Below are 22,093 nucleotides of genomic sequence, written 5' to 3' on the forward strand. Positions count from 1 at the left end.
TTTAAATATATTTGACTGAATTCATCATGAGTTTATAGAGAGTGACTTGTAAAATAATTGCACATTCTGATTGTCTTTTTTAACCGTGTGTGGATGAAAGCTGTTATTAAAAGTATACATTTTCACTTGTTCAAAAAATGCTGATACAGTAAAATAAGACTGGGACAACCGCTTGATGATATTGATTTCTGATGATCTTACTCGGTCAACACATTAATCGGGAAAGCTTACAGCAACTTAAAGAACCATTTACCAAATTATTTCATCCAGAAGCCACTGTGTCCTAATTCCAGTATTTTGAAATTTGATTCATCCTATTCTTGAATATGGACTTGGCTTTTTCTCCTCCTCAGTCAATGAGATTAACAAGTTAGAGAGCATGCAGAAATCTTTTGTCAGTATATTTGGTTGGGAAAGTAAAATTAGCTTTGGAAGATGGTTCCAAAATAACCCCTTTACCATTTTCTACCAGATCTCAATAGCAATTTGATCTGGATTTACAAATATTCAAAAATTAAGTCATTCTTAAATTCAATTGATACTGATTTTTTTTCATTTCATTTCTTGTCAGCTAGAAGTAATCTACTACTTAATTCTGACTTGAGGAATACATGCAGTAGAAATGTGACCCACAGAAATAAAGCAGGTAGAATAAGATCCCCATAGACATAAAGGCCTCAAACAACTTGGTCCTTTTCAAATGTAAGATTAATGTATGGATGAAGAAAAGGGTTTTAGTTAGGCATAAAAAGGGGAATGGCTTCTAATGATTTCTTATAATGTCTCGTAGTATTTGACATTAAGCAATAAACATGTTATAACGATGTGTACTTTCTCAAAATGTGTTGGTGTTTATGGACTCTTTGTACCATCTTACCATTTCAGAACAGCAAGGCATTTTTACAGGAACCCTTTCTCTGACTTGGAGTGAATTAAAGTGATAAGTAATGAGGTGTGACAGTGCAGGATGGCTTGGTCTCTTGAAGAAGCACTTTTTGTATGGTTTCATTGCTGTTATTGCATACTACTGCTGTAATGTTAAGCATGTCACTTTGATGAAAAATAGTTTTAGCAAAGTTAAAGAAAATTCTGTCTGTTCACTTTCCCTGCTACTCTTGCAACCCCAAAGAGGATTATAATTAGATAATGGTTGTGGAAGGCAAAGCCTCCTTCCAAAAACATTGCCACAACATTGCATCAGCGTAAGTAAAGCTAGTCTCATAAATTAGGTTGTTCAGTGGTTTTATTAAAAAAGATGACATTTGAAAAAATGCTCTTCGACAAGATGATGAGTCGGGCTATTTCTATTATCTTTCATGGCCTTGATTTTGAAAGAGGAATGTTGTGCTTCCCGAGAATGGACCCCGGTCCTACTCCTAATTACAAAACAATCACTTTAAATACTGCCCAAATATTGGAGCACACTTAAACTGGTGGAGCTTGCTTGAAAACTGGTGTGTGCCCCATGTGAAGCTCCCATTCTGCTGGTCCTAATTTTTTTCCCCAAAGGTAGAAATGGTCAGAAACCAGGGCTCTCTTGCACACAGTGCCCAGGTATTGAAAACTGACGTATAGTTGTTATAGAAATTACAGACTGTATGAGTTGGTGTAGGCAATGACTGTCTTTGCATTGCAAGTGTCAGTGCAGGCAGGTTCCCCTCTGTTTAAAAGAATAGATGAGCAGTTATTTTTATATATCATTTGCAGTTCGCCTAGAGCATTGTTCCCCTTTCATTTCCTCTCTAGTATCTCTTTTTGCATGTGATGTGTTTATAGTATCACTCTGTATCCCTCCTGGAAGTGTATTCTATCACTTACACCTCATAATAATATTTCTCTGCCACATCCCACTCAAACCCTTCACTATAATGCTGCATTGCTACAGACAATACAATAGCTTTGGGTATAGCATCATTGCTTGAGTCAATCTCCTGCCATGGACCATTTGATTAAAATTGGACCCCCTCAAAAAATTAAATGATAATGTAAAGGCTAGTTCTCTTCACACCCTTACTTAATACAGAAACCTTCTTAGTCATGTAAAATATCTAATGGCACTTCTGAAAAAGATAGGGGGAGTGGTAGTCCTCAAATTCAGCAGAACATGAGAGTATTTTACAAATTTACATACAACATCACAATGAACCCCAGTATGAAAAAAAAACATTTTTATCCCTTACTAAAAACACATTAATTTAATTTCTATACTTTTCTTTATTGTTAAAATATAATCTGTGTCAAAATAGCTGATATCCAGTTTTATAACTAGTAAAATGTTATATTTGTAAGAATTTAAAGAAAATCTTTATATCAACTTTGTCAGCATACTCGTTACTTTACAAGCAGTTGTACCCAATAGGATATGTGTTATTGTATAAATAACTCATGCCCAGGGGTGTTCTGAGGCTTGACCATACCCTGGAAATACATTTATACAATAACACATACTCTGGAGGGCATTATTGCACTTAGAGAATGTGCTGTTTGTAAAATGTTTTATTTTTATTACTATATTATTTTTTTAATTTTGATGCAAAATAGTTCTTCCGCCTAATGTATCAAACTTGCTGTAGTATATTAAAGGGTGTTGGAGAAAGTATTTTGCATCCATAATGTAAGATTTCCTATTTACCTTATTTTTGTGGTCCCTTACTCATTAAAATATGTGGTTAGTTGGCAATCATTGAGGACTGAAGTCACTAAATAATAACATACATTTGAGTTTCAGATTTTATTTCCTTCAAAAAATACATGCTAACACAAATCCTGTTGTAGCAATTTTCTAATTTTATAAGAGCATTATTTAAAATCTGTTCCTATTTTTAAGCCTTTGTCCCCACTTGACTTGGGCTTTATCTGGATTTCTTGAACTAAGAGGTAAAAGGTGTGCAAACCTCAACTACTGCTGCCACTGCTCCATCGATTTCACTCATTCTGTCAAACAAACACACTTCACTTTCATGCATGCAAACACGCATGCACTCACACACAGAAATTACACACACATGTTTTTTTTCTTAAATGGTCCCTCTAATTTTACAGTGACTAAAGTCACTGCTAAGCAAGCATTAAATAATGGTTCATTTGATCTTGCTTTCATGCATGTATGCACTCACACACACAAATAAACACACGCTTTTGTATTTGTTTTTTCTTTTACACTCTAACAACAAAAACACTGCTTAGTGAGAATAAAATAATAGCAGCCATCAGCTTCCTTACAGGCCAATCTTCATGGCACCTGTATTATGCTGCCATGAAGCATCATCCTCATTTTTCAGCAGGCATCACCTGTACATTATTACCCTGCTGGAGACCTTTCATTCCCAAATCAGCATGGCGATATATTCGTGAATTCTCAAATTTCTCATAATAACCATATAAAATAATGTCCACATTTACATCTTCAAAATTGCTTAGTTTTGGTTCTCCAAAAGTTTTGCTTTACATATCGCTTGACATTTTTTATGCAATAAGGAATGACTTGTTATCTCTACTTTCTTACAAAAGATGCAATCTTTCCACTTTTTATGATGTATTCCCTTTAACTATAGGAGTTTGATGATCTCTCCAAAAAGTCATGACATGCTATCATATTCTTAGGTTTCATTTTCGTCTAATAGCTTTTATAAGTTCTGAAACCAACCCTTTTAAGGATTACTGTAAAAAAAATTGCCTATAGATTTTTTCATATCATTTTCTCCTATTTTTCTATATTTTCACTTCTATTTTCTAGTCAGATATTTTATCCTGAAAGTTTCCACTTTCTTATTATTCAACGTATACCTTCTTTTTTCTGTTTTAATCTCCATCATCTCCCATAAATAATATTTGATATTTGCAGTCTCCATAGTGATCTATTTTTTTAATCTTGCCTGATCTTCAAAAATCCAGTGGAAACCTAGTGAAACCGCATAAACCACTGTATGCATCAAACCTATTGCACCTTAATCTTCAATTAAAATATAATAACATCTATTTTAATAGGATTCGGTCTCAATCCCCAAAAGACACCAAATACTATCTATAAGAATAATTTTTCTTTTCCTGTTGGCATTGCGTACACATTAGCCAAACAGCACAATGTCCCCATAGTAATGGAATTGTTACATTTTTTTTTATATAAATTAAACATACTCATATAATATGTATTCCTTTTATCTTTTCAGTCAGTTTTTGTCATTGCTTGTCCATTATTTGTGGTTCAACAAATCCAATGCCTAATAATAATAGTTCTTGTTTGAAAAATACATCTCTTCAGTCTTTGTTTTATCCCCAAATCATTAATTGTTCTTTAATTCCAAACCTGTTTTTTATTAAATCATTCAGGACAGTAAGCCCTTCCTTCATCCATAACCTGTTCTTGGTAATTACTATGATGTTATCCACATATGATTAAAAAATAGGAATATTAAGCTTTCTTTATAATGGATTTGCTGCCCCAGCCAGTCTGCATTTCTCCTGCAATAACATTCACAATTAAAGCAAACAGAATTTCACTTACCTGGTAACCATGACACCCCCCCCCCCCAGCTGTATACTCACTTAGCCATCCATTTAGAAAGACCCTTAAATGGAGTCCTGAACACTCTTAAGGTCTTTCCTTCCATTCATGTAAGTGTAATATATCCCATTAAATGAGGGGGGCAAGGTGTTAAGTCTGCTTTTATAGCTGATTCACTTGTTATTCCATCCAGGTGAGAGTGGTTACCTGTGACTAAAGCTGATCTTGCACATTGTTTCACTAGTTTGGTCAGGCTGAGGCTGGGTAGAAGATCCTCCACGTATACATTGCTAAAAGTTTAGAAGTCACCTAGGAGGATTAGTTTTTAGTTGGGCTTGTTGGTGTTGAGGATATTTAGTAGTGATTTAAATTTTAAAAGGTTGGCTGATGAGGTAAGTAGGCAATGAGAATGTTGAGAGGGCTGATGTTGCTAAGAGTGACAAAAATTGATATCCAGTTAAGGTCATGATCATTAGTGGAGGGACTTTATTTTTGCTATTTAATTGTTGGATTTTTTATGAACAGAACAACTTTTGTTGCTGGTCTGGCATTGAAAATGTAACTATTGTTTTACTCAGAATTCTGTAATTGCCACAGTGCCCATATTAACGGTTTCTGTATATGAATGTAGTCATTCCAATTTATTCAGCATACTACCAGCATTAATCAAGGCAATGTTAAGGCTCTTTAGTTATGTTGCATTGTAGTCCTGGGTTACATGGGAAATAAGATGAGAGCAGAAGTTAGCAAAGAAAGTCACTGGAGGATAGGCAGTATTCTAAACCCTACAATAATTAATAAAGGAATTCAGATCCACATAAAATAAATGGTGGACATGCAGCAGCCTGAGAGAATTGATTGGTGAAGAGGGAGGAAATGGACAAAAAAGAAAATAAGAGTTGAGAAGGGAAAGGAGAGCCCCATGGGGAAAATGGTAAAAACAGAGGAAAGTTAAAAGCCGAAAGATCCATAAAGACCTGAGGGGTTCACAACATGATCTTCAGCAAATGATCGGGCTTTCTGTCATTCAGCTTGCTGGATGTATTAAGTTTTGACTTTGTAATCTGATGTTGGAAGTTGACGGAGAGATTTAGCAAGTTAACAAGATACATGTAATATTGCACTGTTTCTAGCTTGTCTTTTTGTTTGTGTATTACACCAGTAAGAGATATAATTGCAAAAATGAGTAGTGTTTTTGTAATGTTCTGAACAAAATAGTTAAAAATTTTTTTATGTTCTGAATTATGTTCTGTTTGTTTAGGCAGTGAAAGAGATTGGCAAGATCATATTCCATTTGAAGTTTTATCCTGGGGTCCTAATCTGCAAATAGCCATGCCTGCTTAAAGGATAAGAAGAAGGGAGTGGATTTCTTATGGGAGATTGTAGATAAAAAGGAAGATAAAATGGGGGATAAAATAGAACCTTGTGAAATTCCCTTGTCTGCCTGAATGAGGACTGTACAATTTATAACTGTGAATGGATATGAAAAAAGTGAAAAATACAACTATGAAGGGAAAAGATTAGGAATAATGTTAGCTTGATGGCAAATCTGAAGAATTTTGAAAGTGAGAAGAGGGAGAATTTTTAAGATGCACTTGTGTAGGAATGTATTGGAAGGAAAGGGAATATGAGTTGAAAGCTGTTAATGTCTATGTGGCTAATGGACCTGTGGCACCCCACCACTGGACCAGCAATCAAATAGCCTCAATCCTCACTGCTGGCAACAGTGGGTGACGTACACTGGGAGGGTAACTCGTACACGCACAGTATTTTCAGATGCAGCTCTCTGCATCATGTGTTATTTCTCACTGATTAAGTTGAATCACAAAGGTGCTTCCTTCAAAATAAAAATCAACTCGAAAAACCCAACTAAACCTGTAAGTTAGGAGCTATTCTAAAGCAAACTATGTCCTACTAAGTGACAGTTTTCAAAAATCCCTGTGGTTACAGCAACCTGTACAGAATTGTTCACAGAAATCCTATACAAACATGTGAATGGCTGCATAGAGGTTGGTGTACATACCAGAAGTAAGCCCATAAACACCAAAAGCAATCCACAGTGGTAGAATCCCAACCTTAACGGGGTATTTCACAAAAGGAAAAAAGTCATTGCCAAAATCAGAAAAAGATAATCTCATAAAGATGAGCTCCTTGATTAAACTAACCAAGAAATTAAGAGGATTAGTTAAGCCCAGCAAGGCTATAACTGCAAGATCAGGATTGCCTCTCAGGCTAAGGCCTTCTTCAGATATGTCCAAAACCTTAAAATTAACGCACGGCAATGTGCTGAATTCGTGGTAAATGACACCATCTTCACTGAACAGAAAGACATAGCGAATCTGCTGGCTGAGAAATTCAGCTCAGACTTGTTTTTCTTTTAAACTGTAGGAAACTGCTTGCTACAAATGTCACAAGCAGTTGCTGCAGTTTATACTCCACATAGAGAAAGTTGAAAAAAGAAAGAAACAAAATGTTTCATTTACTTTTGAACTGCAAAAACTGGTTTGGACTTGCTCTCAATTGTTACAGTGCTGCAGTTATGCTGGTTATACTCAGAAAAAAATTGTTTTTTCTTTAAACTGTAGCAGACTGCTTGCTACAGTTGCTAGAATTTAGACCACACATGGAGTATTACAGCACTCGGGTTTGATTGCAAATGCAATTCTGGCTTTTAAAAGTGGGTACACGCTAAAAGCGATCAGGATGATGGTTAGATCGGATGGCCGGTCTGCTCACTCCTTTTAACTATTGATCCCCAGGGAAGTTTCCCCCTAATCTTCCTAACTACACTGTTGTCCAGAATGATGGCACTAAAACTAATGGACACCATTTCTTCTAAAGGATGGTGCACTCAGCCTTTACAACACCTCCTTTGTTACAATCAGGTGATGATTTTACAGTATCTTTACTTCCTACCTGGGAGTATAACCGTTATCCTTCACGTTTTGAGGCCGACATCCAGCTGCTTTCCAGTGCTACAGATAAAGTTGGCACTAATAAAGACAGAGTTAATGACTGATGGCCTTTTAGCTGCGATACCTACAGTAATTCTGCCACAGTATTTTCTTTTGAATTTGCACATAATTCCAAACTCCAGCTGTGTTTAATAGTAATGGTAAAACAAATTGTAGTAGTCTTTATATATTTATATAACATTATTACACTTTTTGTTGAATGTTAAATTGTCTAATGGGTGATGCAGACTTATTTTTTAACTACTTTGATTATTTTTAATTTTGACCCTACATGCAGTAAAGTTGTCAGCACAAAAGCATATTCAGGCAAAGTATAAAGGTCCTAATATTTGCACAAAGGTAAAGTGGTAGCACTATAGTTTATCACAGGATACCATTGGCAGATGTAGGCTAACAATATTTAATCATTTCAATGTATACTAGGTGTATGGGCTAGTTCGTGTTGCAGAGTTTAGGCACTGTGCAAGAAATAGATTTACAGCCATTGAAAATTTAAATTTGATTCAGTAATATGCTTGAAAGAAAGATTTCAGACCACCAAAAAAGGCAGTTGTAACTAAACCAGAGGGTATGGCATGCTGTGGTGAACATCTAGAGTGTTGCAAATATAATTTTTTTCTCTCATTTTGTTAGATAATTTTGATACTTCTCCTGCAAAACATTTATTCTTTGCCTTGACTTATTACCAAAGTCAAGTACTTGATTACAGTATACTAACAGTGAGTCATAGGTTTAAATATTTTGTTTGCATATGTCACTACAAAGCATGACTCAGCTTTAAGATAGCCATTAGTTTAATAATTTTACCTCTTAACAGTAACAGCTTGCATACTTCTTTGGTGAAACTTGTGTCATTTGTCAGGTTTCATTAGATTGAATGCATTGCACTAAACCTATGTAGCTTGCCTGAAATTAAGGAAACTTTTTTTTTTTTTTTTTTGCAGCATTGTTTGTTGCACTTTATTCCAGCTTGTATAGTGGTATAGCTAGAACTTACTCCTGGGGCATCATTTTTAGAATTGGGCCCGTTACATGTGATATCCAGCAAATGAGCGCATTTGTGGCAGACACGAGAGAGGGCCTGTCATTCAGTGATCCTTATCTTCCTGCAAAAAAGAGATTAAGCTTATTTCTTTCTCAAACATATCAAGCTTATCTCCAAAAAAGAAAGGCGGTAATATAGTCACACAGGGAACGGAAACACAAAGCCCCAGTTATAAACTTTGAAGACACAGAGACCCAGATTTGGCTACCCCCTTCCCACCAATACTGACTGAACTTGTAAAGGACATGAACAAAACATTTCCTAGTTCCAAATGGACAACGCATCATGCCTCCTCCGAGAACGAGAGCAAGACAGATGTCCCCAATCCCTTTGAAAGTGATCTGATTTTGAAGCCCACGTTCAGTAGGTAACTGTTAGACTTTCCTCTTCTGATATTGCCAGGCCAGTATATTTGTGAAGTGCATCTAGTTGTTGCACTTGGAGGTCTGTGCACCTCTTGTCACCACATGTCCCAATGTCACACACCAGTTTAGAAGGGATTGTATAGCCCTGTGCTTCCTAGTACTTTTCTAATGCACAATTCAGTTCTCAGGCGTAATGCTCATTATTTGAAAGTTCCATCTCAGAATGCCTAATTCTGAATGCTCCTCCCATCCTTAGATCACAGGCCAGGGGCCTGCATAGTGCCACTGTTTGCACTAAAAGGAGGGAGGAGTATTTCATGAATTATCATTGTTCATGCCTCAACCTGATGCTTACATCACTAGAGTGAAGATGGCATCTTTGGACAGCAGCCCAGGAAAGGGCTGGCAAGAGGATCCATTGCAGGATCCCGGATAAAGACACTACAGAAGGGAAGATATCCGGAGGGATTAGTATTGGCCAACATCTGAAGTCTAACAAAGTGCATCCCTGAGATTGCCCCCGCTGCCCCCAGAGAATTGCAAATAATTGAACTTCCAGCTCTCGTTAATGGTTGAGTGGTCAGGTAATTTCACTGCATGGGAACCACATAGGGTGTCTGCTTTAGGCTGCCATTAGTGAATTTCCCTCACTGGAGAATTTGAAGCTTGGTGCAGAGCAAAACTTTCATTCCCATGTTGAAACATTGTAATCAAATGCAGGTTTTGGGTGTCTGTCTCATTTCTTCCTCTGTCACAGACTAGAGTGGGTGAGACTCTTGCTGGACTTCCCAGATAAGGTGGTATACACTTGCTGGACTTCCCAGATGAGGTGGTATACACTAGGATGGACCACATGTTAGATATGTGTGCTGTTCCCAAGTCCAGAAGTGCTCTCGACTAGAATGCAGGAGATTCTTACTGGACCCTTCACTCAAGGTGGATCACTGGAGGGAGCTTATCACATTGGACATACAAGCTGTTCCAGGTTTACTATCATCAGTCTTTATAAGTGAAGATGCATTTCTTTAGGGAGGATGGTTTGTCACCAGTGCAAAGCTCTGTGTAGTCCTGTCTTGACCAGGTGCCACCTTCAGCATATTTTATCCCTGGTGCAGGGGTTCTTTTACCAAAAACTCAGTGTCACCTACTTTTTAATTATTGCCTTGTGTGTGTGTGTGTGTGTGTGTGTGTGTGTGTGTGTGTGTGTGTGTGTGTGTGTGTGTGTGTGTGTGTGTGTGTGTGTGTTGGATGAGCTCATAATGTCATCTGCTTGAGCTTAGGGTAGGGGGATCTCTCTCTGTCCTTCGGTATCCCCATAGGAGAAGGATTCTGAGGAGACAAATTACCCTTTTTTCCAAAGGTCTTTGCTTCAGTTCTAGTGAAGGTAGCACTTATCAATAAATGATGAAAAAGGAAAATAATCTTAGCAACATAAATAAAAAGTGTTTTTGTAAGGAGAGTATGCTCTCCTGTGTTCACTAATGAGTTGGGTTGGACCTTCCTTGATCTTTCTCTTATCAGAGGGATGGAATAACTTATTATGTTATCCTTGTTTTTGTAATTTGTTTTTTATTTAAGAATGTTTCAGTATTTTCATAAGGTGAACTCCTTGTTTCTGAGAGTTTCAAAAACCAGAGACCTCCCATTTTCATGGGCTTAAGAGGTTCCCAAGCTTTTTTATTTATTTAAATCACTGTAGGAGGGAGATGAGGAACTGTAGACCATTTCTCCCATGGCACCCCGACTGAAAGATGTCATTCTTTTAGCTTTGATAGGTCTCTGGAAACCTTTAGTGGAGTAAAATGAATCCTATTAAAACACCCCCCGATGGATTATGTGATCCCTTTGATCTAGTTTTAGTATAGCTTTCTGTCCTTGAGACCAGAGGAATTTTTCAACCTTGCTAAAAATAAGAAATCCAAACATATAGATGTGGTGAGCAGGAGTGTGTTCTGTACCAGCTTGTGCCTTAACTGTCTTACCTCTTTCAGTTCCAAGTCAGATCATGGATCAGGTTGAGAAAAAGGTGGAATAGCCTCCTAATTCTGAAGTCAAAAATTCTCTGTAAAAGACCTTTATGACAGCTTCCTTGGTGTGCTTTAATACCAGCTGATATAATTTTGACTGTGTCGATACTAGTATAGGTCACTGAAATATGTTTCTGGTCAGGACGTCATGGCCTACACACTCTCCTTCAGCGGCGGGAGGAGGCAAACCATTCTTGATGCTCTGTTCTTGGGTGGTGTCCTTTAAAGGTAGGCTTCCTTGAACTTTTACAAAAAGAGAAATAGACATTGGTCACTATTGAGAATTCTATAGTGCATCCTAACATTCTCTTCTTTTAGGCCTAACCAACATCCAAAGAAAAAATATCCCCAGTAAGATGAAGATTTCCAAGCACCAAGTAGTGTTCCTTCCCAGACCTTATTCATGAAGTCTCTTGGGGGTGGCCGCTGCAGGCACTGCTGATATTGGAACTACTCTGCCGGATGTCTATGCAAGGCAAGTTCTCTGTTGGCCAAGGCTTAAGGGACCATTATCATGGGCTGGCAGGTTCTACTCCTGGTCATGGAAGACAGTATCTTGGGTTCTCCCCCAGAAGCTTCTTTAATAAGGGTCCAGATGATCCATGCAGAGCTGCTGGAACAAGCTTAGACTTTGTTCCCAATAGACTACAGAGTACATAATCTGTTCCTTCTCCTGACCGAGTCAAAGATTTCTATTCCCATATTTTGCCTGCTCAGAAAGGTGAGTGGAGGGGAGCAGTGCATCACATCTTTGAGATTAGCTCTTTCATCCAGCACATCCAGTATATCAAGTTTCAAATGGTAATCATCCTGAGGGTCATAATCTGGTACCTTTGGGCAAATCTTGCTCTAGCTTGGGTCCATACAGAAGGTTCCATCAGTTTGCTGTGGTGACTTCACTTTTAGTAAAAGGTTTTGGCATTTGGTGTCCATTTTGTGCATACGTACGATCTTTGAAAGTGCTATACACTGTAACAGAAGCTTTATAAGAAGGGAAATGGCATGTATTCCTTTACGTGGTTAGTCGGCTTATGACTCTCCAGTCAGTGGACTCCCTGGTTGCAGGCCTTGTTTGGGCCACCAAAAAAGTCAGAGAAATCTTCTCTGGTCTTAGCTGAGAAGATTGCCTTTTAAACAAATTAGACAGACTTTAGTGTTGGCCTTTCCTGCCCAATGATAATTAGTGAGATTAAATGGCTGAGTCACTGCTGTGTGCTGTCTAGTTGCTCAGTATCAGATCAGTACAAATTATTATCCTTTCTCCATTGTTTCATTCACAGCATTCACTTTCCCAAAAGCTGTCTTCACGAGAAAGATTTATTTTGCTCCCATGCATAGCACGTTTAGCATTTATTAAAGTCTATACTTATAATTATATACATAAAAGACACAAACATTTATATATATGTGTGTGTGTGTGTGTGTGTGTGTGTCTCTATTATATATATATATATATATATATATATATATATATATATATATATATATATATATATGTGTGTGTGTGTGTGTGTGTGTGTGTGTTTGCGCGCACACACACGTGTGTATATATTGAACAAAGAATAAATGCAGAGTAACATATTGCATCAACAGAGACTAAAATAATGGAGGTACAAAGACACAGAAATAGGGACAGATTTTGAATATTGCTGTTATAAACTTAGAAATTTGCTAGACTAATAGGATTTGTATTAAGTCTAAAACTCAAATGTTTGTCTTGTCATTATTGTCTTCAGTCCTCATTATGAGAACAGACCAAAAATATGTGGAAAAAGTCTGGATAGTTGAGAGATATGCTCCCATGGTAAGAACTGAAAATGTCAGACAATTTTTTTTTTTTTTTTATGGGACTTCACAGTGAACAGCATGAAGGATGTAATGATATCGGTTTCACTAGTTAATCATTTTCTCTCTGTGTTCTCTAACTATTGCTAGTCTAAGTAAATGACTTTAGCACTCATTTCATACTGTCAATAATCTGCATTGTAGTGCATGCAGGTGTTAAGGGATGATGATAGACAGACGTACTCCAGAATGCCACACCCCAATAATTGGTGCTTCATTACAGACCACTTCTTATGCCATTTGAGTATCTGACATGTCTAGATTGTAGCATATGAAACTGAATCCTGATTGTTCTGCACTCATCGCTAGCTGTCCTGTGGTTACATGTATATTGCTGTTTAGTCATTGCAGTTTACAGTGATGGACAACCTGAGGTTTCCATTTTATAATTAATTGCATTACTACCGACTTAGATCTCACTGCTTTTATGTTTCAGTGCTACATGGTCCTTTAGTGATTTAACATATGATTGAATTATGGCATTTGTTTACTAATCTTCAGACTTAAAGGGGCGGTAATTGAAACTTACAGCTTATAAAGTATCAGCTTGCTATTATTACTAAGTGAAATAACTATGATACAGCATTCAACATGAAGTATGGTTTAAAAGGTAAGCACGCAACAATTTGGTTAATTTTATATCATGTTTATCCACAAACCGAGGCTATAATCAAGAACTTTATGAAGGATTCTTAAACGACTGTGATATTGTAAAAATTAAATTAATAAGCTTCAAGTAGTATGCATATTTGTATTTTATTTGTAATTATTCCTGTTTTTCTTGCTTTTATTTCTAGTGTTCCAATGAAGCTGTTTTTGCTGCGGACTTTCATCCTACAGAAACAAATAATATAGTTACCTGTGGAAAATCGCACCTTTACTTTTGGACTTTAGAAGGCAACTCTTTTATTAAAAAACAAGGATTGTTTGAGGTATATTCCTTTTGTTGTACTAGTACATGCTTTGACATATCTCCTTCCATCTCCTCTTTCATTGGCTATTGTGAGTAAGCACAAAATTTATTATTTTGTGAAATCACTCCCCTCAACTATTTAAATTTATTGACCATCCCACTGTATTCCATAGAACCAGAATACAAAGCACGCACAGCTTTCAATCTCTCTTGCTCTTTTCTTCACTTAGACAGCTAAAGCTTAAGTTACCTGTCTTTCATATCTAACTACAGCTATTAGGATATTAACCCATTTTTCCATCTTACCTTTAAAATCTGCAACATCTACTCCAAGACCACCAATTACCAATTCCTGACTCTGGTTGGGAAGTATGTCTATGCTTGATGTTCACGATTAGTCTGGTTGTTATTCAGGGCATCTACCAGGAAATGGCTGCAACTAGCTTACAGACCCTTATCTGGGACAAGACTGTGGATCACCAAATAGGCTATGGCCTACTTCTCATCTTGGGATAGGTGCTGCTGTTTGTATCTGGTGAGAGAAGAAACAAAGGACCATTGTATCCAAGCAGAGTGAAGCTGTGGTGGGACTATCACTAGTAGTAGTCAGGCAGTAGCCATTCAGGTGACTCCCCCTTACATCATTCATTCTTGATAAGCTAATTCTTTCTAATTTCTTTTATTTTCAGCAAGTACTACTTGATTGCTTTTGACTTCTGAATTTCTCCCTAAATGCTTTATCTATAAATCTTCAGGCTCTAATAATCTTGTTAGATTTCCCCTCAAGTGTTTGGCAGTGCCCTGTATAACCACAGACTCCTTGAGTCTCCTCACCAAACTCTCTAACCTGAACCTATCCCCCACCACTATCAAATGGTTTACCAGTTATCTATCTGATAGACAACAAGTGGTCAAATGGAAAAAATTTACCTCCCCATTCCTCAATACTCCCACAGGAGTACCCCAGGGTTCTATTCTTGGGCCTCTGCTATTTAACATTTTCATTCACGACTTCTACCAGACCATCCCTGATGCTCACCTCATCCAATATGCCGCTGACTACACCATAATCTGTTCTGTCACCTCCATCCCCATTCTAACGAAACTAACCCAAAATGCCTTCTCCTTCACTGAACATTGGATGCTAGACAACCACCTAGCACTCAATGCCACAAAAAATTAATTAATGTTATTCACCCCTTCAAAAACAAAGGTCCTAGACAAAAATACCTTCATCATCACCAGTCAGAATAATACACCCCTTGAAATAGTATCCAATACAAAACTGCTAGGTGTCTTAATTGATGACCAACTCAAGTTCGACATTCACTTAGAAGCAAACATCAAGAAAACACATAAGAAACTTGTCGTGCTCTATCGCCACAATCAGTACATCTCCCCTCCACCAAACTAACACTCGCTACAACATACCTTATCCCATCCCTCCTATACGGAGCCCCACTCCTCACCAACCTACAATCCTACCTAAAAGCTAAGCTATCCTCCTGTTACTACAAAACTTCAAAGTTAGCAAAAGGCCACAGATCCCCAACACATCACTGTACTGTCCTTCACAAACTCAGTTGGCTAGAACTACCTAACTACCTCACATATATTCAGCTCACTCAAGCCCATAAACTCATCTTTAACCCCTCTCTCTGCCCCTCCCTGGCCACCACCTTTAAGATGCACCAGCCCAATAGGATCCCTAAGATCTAACTCCCAAAATCTCATTGAACTACACAAACCCACCTGTCTACCAGGGAAAAATCTTCTGTCCTTCTCCCTAGCTCGCCTGTGGAATTCTCTTCCTCCACTAATCTGCACAACTAGCAACCTATCTGCTTTCAAAACCTTACTTCACTCCCATCTAACTTCCCAATGGGAATGCTCCTGTTCCCATCCTGCATGAAGTTCTCAACTCAAGCTATTCCCCTACATTCAGTAGACCTCCAAACATCCTACTATTATTATTTAACTCTGATGAGCATCAATTGTAGTCATACTTGTATATAAATATAATTGCATAACACTGTAATAAGCACCTATTGCTATCAACAGATTTTGTACCTAAATGCAATTGTTTAACACTTTATTTTTCTTCTTAATGAATGCCTGCTTTTGCATTTTTCCCATTTTTGGTATTACTATACTATATATTGTTATAACTTGCTTTGTAATTTACTTCTATTTGTTTTGTTCATTTACTGGAGCTTTTATCCCCAGGATTGCATTGAAAACGGGCTCCTAGTGGCCCAATGGACCACCCTGGCAACAAACTGCAAATAAATTTATTAAACCATCACTTATGACATAAGCAAACATACATTTATATAAATAAAAACAAACCACACCAGCACAATCGTAGTTGCAAGCATTTTACATCACAATCCATAATGACACACTCCCACTTTCAAACATTATACATCACTTATTAATGTACACAATATTTTTCAGTCAAACATTACATAGCTCATTTAAGTCCTGACTTCTTTCAGCATAGAAGGAGACCTCGATGCTTTGCCAGGGATGGTCTGCCTTCCTCCCCTCTAGGTTTTGAATATTAGTTCAAACATTGTCCTCCCTCATAGTGCCTGTTTAGGTAATGCCAAACTGAAAGTACTTCCAACATAGCAAATCAACACCAAGAAAATGTAAAGGTTTTATTACTCAATGCTAGGAGTCTAAACAAAAAACTCCACGCCCTAGAAAACTCTCTTCACTTTGCAGAATGCTTATGTCTGTGCAGTCACTGAGACATGGCTAAAAGCCACAGAGGGCACACCGACAGTGCCAGGTTATAATGCCTTTCACACATTTAGACCAGCTACTACACAGACAGAGACTAAAGGTGAAGGTGTCTCGATTTACATCAAAAATAAGTATACCTCAAGGCTGGTCAGACAGGACAATGCACTTGAGCTTCTCCACGTTCAAATCACCGTAGACAAAAATCCAATACCACTTCCTTGCAAGCTATAGGTCCACCTCTATGACCCAGGAAATCCATACCATGTATTTAAACTTATTGGAATCACTCACTATCCAAGCCAATACCATATCTATAGGTGACTTTAATTACCCCATTATTAACTGGGATTTATATACGACACCAAATGTAGAGGCACATTCCTGGATTTTGTAAACACATATTCCCTGGACCAGATTGTCAGTACACCAACAAAAGATGCAACCATACTGGATCTCGTCCTCACTAATATGGGGGAGTGCTATACACCCCTTAGATAAGGTCAGACCACAAAATGGTCTCCTTTGAAGTGAAAATAAAACCTGGAACTCCAGCTAACTTTGAAATATTTAGGAACTACTCTAATGCTAACTTCCTAGTATTAAATGATAATTGGCAAAATCTCAACCCCCCCAACTCTGAGAACACTGCTGTCTACACAGAACTGTTCAGAGAAACCCTATATAAGCATGTTAATAGCTGCATAGAAGCAGCTGTACCCAACAGAAAGAAGTACAGAACTAACTCAAAAAACAAGCCACCGTGGTGGAATCACATCATCATTAGGCTGTATAACAGAAGGAAGGAAATCCTGGCAAAATTTAGGAGATGCAGCACTCAGCAGGGTAAAATCACTCTCATCAAATGAAACAAGCAACTTAGAGCACAAATAAAGTCTACCAAAGATAGATTTGAGGTAAATTTGGCCTCCCAGGTCAAGGACAACCCCAAGGCATTCATTAGCTATGTCCTGCAACCTCAAAGGCAATACACAATTGTGTGCAGAGGTCATTGTAAATGGAGCCACCTGGAAAGAGCTAGAAAATATAGCAAACCTACTGGCTGACAAATTCAGCGCCAACTTTAACCTTCCCTCAGGAAATACCATCAAATACAACTCCCCCTGCTATCACTAGGGAACAGGTCCTTACTGCTCTCTCTAGGGCCAAGAACACTGCATCAGTGGGCCCCGACAGTATCCCAGGATTCCATCTAAAAGGAATGAAACATGATCTGTCAGGCCATCTGGAACTGCTATTTAACTGTAGCCACCAAAAATAGGATTCATGCCTCATGAATGGAGAACAGCAGCAGTCCTGTCTCTGCACAAAGGTGGACCATCTAAAGACCCTGAAAACTACACTCATAAGTCTCAGTCTCCTATGCAAAGCTATGGAAAGAATTATCACGAAAATGGTCAGTAATGACATAGGAAACCTCCAGACACTGGATCATACCCAGTTTGGTTTCAGCAAGAGCAGATCATGCGTGCTCAACCTAGTGGACTTCCTTGAGAAGGTCACAAAAGCAAATGGATGAGGGCAAAATGGTTCACAGTACCTATCTTGACCTGGCCAAGGCATTTGACACAATCCCCCACTCGGGCATTGTTGACAAATTTAATAAGTTGGGTACAAACCCTTATTTCACCTGGTGGATAGCCAGCTGGCTCACAGACAGGACCCAGGAAGTTAGAATTGGGGATTCCCCAATACAAAGAGGCCAGCCACAAGCAGCGTCCTTCAGGGCCAGCTGCTTTTTGACATTTACTTCTCTGAAATCAAGGATAATGTCCATGGCTTCTGCCTGACTAAATTTGCAGATGATTCCATATTAAGAGTGGTCATTGAATCACCCACTGATGCACATCTTCTCCAGGAAGGACAGACCTAGACAAACAACTGGTGCCAGAGCCATGGATTAAAATTAAATGCCAAGAAATGCATAATATTATCCTTTGAGAAGTCATCCACCCCTGGGCACCATCATGTTGACAAAACACCCCTAAGAACGGACACAGTAGTCATAGGCTCATAGGTTGGTACTAGGCTATCAGCCCTAGGGCCTATACAAGCCTAGCCAAACAATTCCCTGGATATTTATTCCCACAATATTTACTTCCCTGGACACCTGTCTAGCAGGGCAACTGACGTGATCCCCGGGGTGAATTTCCTATCTCCCATCCAATCATCAAGGTTCCTTTTGAAGAGGGCCAAGGAGGCGCTCAGCTTGACATGTATGTGCAGTCTATTCCAGAGTATGGGGAGTCTCTGGGTCAGGAACCTATCCCTCCAGCATGTTTTGTTCATTGTGATGACAATGTTTAGGTCCCTGGAGCATGTAGCTCTGAGGGATTGGGATTTCTTTAAGTGGTGCATGTTCAGTAGCTCAGGGTTTGACATGGCCTTGTATGTTAAGCAGAAAATGGCTCTGAGTAGACAATATGCCACAGAGTATAGCTGGAATTTTTTTTAGATGGTCAGCATAGGGCATCTGCTTTAGGCCTGTGATTCTTTTAGTGAGGTATTTCTGCGGCCTTTCAAGCTGTGAGGTACATACCAAATGGGGCATTGTACTCTATAATGTGTCTAATGAGGGATCAGTACAGTGGGACAATGACCTCCTTTTTTCTGGATGAAAAGCTCTTAGTGATGAGGTGTGCTACATAGAAGGATTTCCTGACTGTTGTGACGATGTGGTTATTGAAGGTGAGACCACTGTCCACCTGTGTTCCCAAGTCTCTCCTCACACTTTCGGTGTTTAGTGCACTGCCACCTATGTGGTAATTCATGGGTACATGGTTTTTCCCGAAGGGGATAACTATACATTTCTTGGCATTAAGCTTGAGCCCATGGCTCTGGCACCAAGCATCTGCTTCTGTAAGGCCCTTTTGTAGAATATCCATATCATCTGGGGGTTCAGTAATGGTTCCCAGTTTGCAGTCATCTACGAACTTTGTTAGCCAGAGTCCTAGTGTTGGTCTGTACTTCAGAGAAGTAGATGCCAAACGAGTGGTCCCAGGACTGAAACCCGAGGTACTCCATTGCATTTGGAGTCGGCTACTTTTACAATCTGGGTTCTGTCAGTAAGCCAGTTGGCAATCGAGTGACATGGGGATTTATGCCCAGCTTAGTAAGTTTATCTATGAATGGGGGATGGTGTCAAAGGCCTTGGCGAGGTCCAGATAAGCTGTGTGGACTGCCTTACCCTCATCCACAGCTCTGGAGACTGATTCGAAGAAGCCCATCAGGTTCTGGAGACAAGATCGTCCCTTCAAGAACCCAAACTGGGTGGGGTCCAATGTTTGAAGGTTACCAATGTCTTTGTTTATAAGTTCCATAATGCGTTCCATGCCCTTCCAGATCAGGATCGTCAGACTGATGGGACGGTAGTTCCCGGGGTCCAAGGTGGAACCCCCTTGTGGAGTGGGATAACTGTAGCTGTGCGCCACTCAGTGGGTATGAAGCCTGAGGTGAGGCTAATTTTGGAATTCATGTAGTACACAGCCCGGGATGTCATCTGGTCCCATGGATGCTGTATTCTTAGCTTTGGAGAGTGCGGTTTCTACCTGTGTGGCCGTTACCGGAATTTGGCAATCTTTTGGAACTGAGTTGGGCCCTTTAGGGGGTGAGAGAAGGGTGAAGTTGGCACTAAATCGACCTGCCAGGATATTGGCAATATCCTTGGGAATCAGTATATTTAATGCCATTCGGTTGTAGCTCAGAGCAGATCTGAGCATGAGGAGTTAGAAAGTTCTTAATTCTGTACATAGAGCCAAGTTTCTTATTTACTGTTTTAATGGTTTGACTAATGTGCATATCAAATTTAAGCTTGTGGTCAATAGTAACACCTAGTAGTTTGGTGTTGGTGACAGGCTCAATGATGGTGCCGTTGATGGATTCAACGTAGAAGGTCATATTATTAGCGTGTGGAGGTTGTTGCCCTAGAGGAATAGCTAAGGTGGGGAAAAATAACAGTAACTTAGTTTTTGTTGGATTTAGGATGAGTTTCCGTTCTGAGAACCATTTTTCAACTGTAGCAAAACAGTATTGGGTGACTACTTGTAGATTAGGGAGAGAGACTTCAGAGCAGATCAAGGTGGAGTCATCTGCATATTGAATGCAGGTGGCTTTAGGGATGACTGAGTGAAGATCATTTATGAATACCGAGAAAAGAAGGGGACCAAGTATGGAGCCCTGGGGAACTCCAATGGTGTTAGGTAGCAGGTGAGATAGCTTGTTTTGACACTGGACAGCTTGTTGCCTCCCGGAAAGGTAAGCATTAAACCATCTTAGGGCTGGGTTGTCAAGATGGAGGGTTTCAAGGGTGTGGAGCAATAGCTGGTGATTGACCATGTCGAAAGCTTTCGATAGGTCAAGAAAGAGAGCGGAGGATATTAATTTGTTATTGCAGTTACTATTGACTGAGTCAACAAAGGAAAGGAGGGCAGCAGTTGTACTATGATGGGGTCGAAACCCATGTTGAGTTTTAGACAAAAGATTGTTAAGGGTGAGATAGTGTAGAAGTTGCTTGTGAACACACCTTTCCATAATTTTTGCTACTGGAGACACTATTGCTATGGGTCTATAGTTAGATGTTTCCGTGAAGGATCCTCCTTTATGAAGAGGGATGATGTATGATATTTTCCAAATAGAGGGGATGGTGGCCTCAGTTATAGTTCTGTTTATCAAGATTGAGATGGGATAGGCTATAGCATCTGACGCTATTTGTAGGTATTCCGCAGGGAGATGATCAGCCGATAGGGTTGATGGTTTGAGTTTTTTCAATAGGGTCTTAATATAGGAGGTAGATACTGGTTGTATATTAAAGGGGGGTAGAGCTGTGTCAGTTGCGTTGCATAAGTTAAGGAAGAGGGAGAAGTAGTTAGCTGACTGGCTAGGGGCCGGATGGTCTTGGTGAAAAAAGAGTTAAAAGTATTGGCTACTTCTTGGGGATCTTTACCAATAAGTTTCTCATGGGTAGGGGTAGTTGATTTCCCAGGATGGAGGAGGTTATTAAATCCAGCCCAGAACTTCTTTGGATTATTCTGGTGTTTATTCTGGAGGTGACAGAAATGTTGTTTTTTATCTTGGGTAATGGCTGTTTTTGTGGAGTTTCTAAGCTGCTGAAATTTGATGCGATCTAGAGGTGCTTTAGTAGCTCTCCATTTATCCCAGGCCTGGTCTCTAAGTTTAATTTTTGATTTGGTTGCTCTAGTTAGCCAAGGTGGTTATCCGTTCCTTGGATCTGATTAGTCGGTTTGGTGCTTGAGCATCCAGTATGTTTAAGAATGTGTCATTAAAGTATGTCACACTCTCGTCTAGGGGTAAAGTTTTTAGCATGGACCAGTTACAGGATTTAAGTTCTGCTAGGAATTGTTCTGGGACAAATTTCTTCTTGTTTCTAACAAGTCTATATAGTGGAAGGTTTGTACATGTAAATTTATGTTTTATAATATAAGTAACGAGATGGTCACTAAGGTCATTGGGGAGGGTCCCAGTGGTATAATTATGTATATCTTTATTGGTAAGAATCCAGTCAATGGTGCTCTCTTTTTTGCTGAGCATTTCCAGTTCTAGTTGGAGATATAATATTTTGGGAGAAACCATGTAAATTTATAGGCAGGGGATTCGTCTGAGCAGAGCAATGGGACCAGTCAATATTGAAGTC

At 39.0% G+C, this 22,093-nt stretch overlaps 1 protein-coding gene across 1 annotated transcript in view; it reads left to right on the forward strand.

The window, feature by feature from the left end:
* EML1 (EMAP like 1) overlaps positions 1–22,093 on the forward strand; it is a 1,110,860-nt gene that overhangs the window by 827,626 nt on the left and 261,141 nt on the right. Inside the window, exon 13 of the mRNA XM_044073595.1 lies at positions 13,559–13,693. Coding sequence (XP_043929530.1) covers positions 13,559–13,693 — 135 coding nt within the window. The remainder of the gene's footprint in view (positions 1–13,558; positions 13,694–22,093) is intronic.

The sequence above is a fragment of the Protopterus annectens genome, chromosome 6.part0, assembly GCF_019279795.1.
Source record: "Protopterus annectens isolate FY-2018-M chromosome 6.part0, PAN1.0, whole genome shotgun sequence".
NCBI classification, from domain to species: Eukaryota; Metazoa; Chordata; order Ceratodontiformes; family Protopteridae; genus Protopterus; species Protopterus annectens.